This window comes from Nanorana parkeri, unplaced genomic scaffold (assembly GCF_000935625.1).
Source record: "Nanorana parkeri isolate BGI_ZX_2015 unplaced genomic scaffold, ASM93562v1 scaffold467, whole genome shotgun sequence".
Classification (NCBI taxonomy): domain Eukaryota; kingdom Metazoa; phylum Chordata; class Amphibia; order Anura; family Dicroglossidae; genus Nanorana; species Nanorana parkeri.
The window spans coordinates 66,408-67,800 of NW_017306735.1; the positions used below are offsets into that span (position 1 = coordinate 66,408).

General features: G+C 38.4%; 1 protein-coding gene across 1 annotated transcript in view; it reads left to right on the forward strand.

Annotated features, from left to right (window-relative positions):
• Positions 1-283: 283 nt before the first annotated feature.
• GPR1 (G protein-coupled receptor 1) overlaps positions 284-1,393 on the forward strand; it is a 4,807-nt gene continuing 3,697 nt past the window's right edge. The window contains exon 1 of the mRNA XM_018560586.1: positions 284-1,374. Coding sequence (XP_018416088.1) covers positions 301-1,374 — 1,074 coding nt within the window. The 5' untranslated portion in view covers positions 284-300. The remainder of the gene's footprint in view (positions 1,375-1,393) is intronic.

Consider the following 1,393-nt stretch of genomic DNA (forward strand, 5'->3'; position numbering starts at 1 on the left):
TTGACATAGTCAAGGTAGTCTTACAATGTACAGCAAAGGTTTGGAACCATCCCCGGTTTCTTCTTCAGGAAAACAAAGTAACATGCACATTGCCACAACAAATAGATGTGAATGGGCTCTCAGTCTAATAAAGACCAGTTATATACTAGTGAATATTGGTTCTTAATAGGAGAGACAATATAACTGTACAATGCCCTACAATGCATAGAACTGTATGTTAATGTAAAGCTAATAGATTTTTTAAAATTGAATTTTAAACTTTCCATTGATTTCTCTCTAGCTTCCAAGCTCAAGTAAAGGATGAACTTGTCATTTAATGAGACTTCCCTTCAAGATTTGGACTTCCTAAACTATACCTATGAGTACTACGACTTGGATGAGGCACCGCATGGTGCAACAGAGCCGCAAGCACTCCATATTGCATCTATTGTGATCTACTCACTGGCATTCCTACTTGGGGTACCAGGAAACTCCATGGTTATCTGGTTCACTGGTTTCAAATGGGAAAAAACTGTCAGCACGCTGTGGTTCCTAAATCTGGCCATTGCAGACTTAATCTTTGTGTTGTTTTTGCCTCTACACATCACGTATGTGGCTACAGACTTCCACTGGCCTTTTGGGAAGATACTTTGCAAAGTCAATTCATTTATTGCAATTCTAAACATGTTTGCCAGTGTGTTTTTTCTCACTGTAATCTGCTTTGACAGGTATATCTTTTTGGTTTGTCCAAACTTTTCTCAGAAGCATCGAACACTGGTCAAAGCTGGAATAGTCAGTGGGATGGTATGGATAGCTGCCACCATTATTGCAAGCCCAGCTCTGTATTTTAGAGATATTGCAAAAGATAGCCAACTGACCACCATTTGCTTCAATAATTTCCATGAAAGTGATCATTCCATTATAATGAAGATTCACACATCCCTTACCTTAATAAGGTTCTTTATTGGGTATCTTTTTCCTTTGCTAACGATGATTATATGCTACACAACCTTGACCATCAAATTGAAGAAGCTAAACAAAAAAGCCAACAGCAAATTTTTCTGGGTAGTTCTGGCTGTTGTGGTGGCATTTTTCATCTGCTGGACTCCTTATCACATATTTAGTTTGCTGGAGTTAAAAATCCATCACAGTAATGAATATGGCGAATGGCTAAGAATTGGCATGCCTATTTCAACCAGTCTGGCCTTTGTTAACAGCTGTATCAACCCCATCTTTTATGTTCTGATTAGTAAAGTGTTCAGGACACATTTAGAGGCCTCACTTGCAGAAATGTTTAAACACACTTTACGGGACATGAAACAGACATCTACAAGAAGTGAAAAGCTTGTGGACTCGGAAAACAATTCGACATATTGTGAAACAGTCTCTTTAAAAGTGAATATAAATGGGGGGG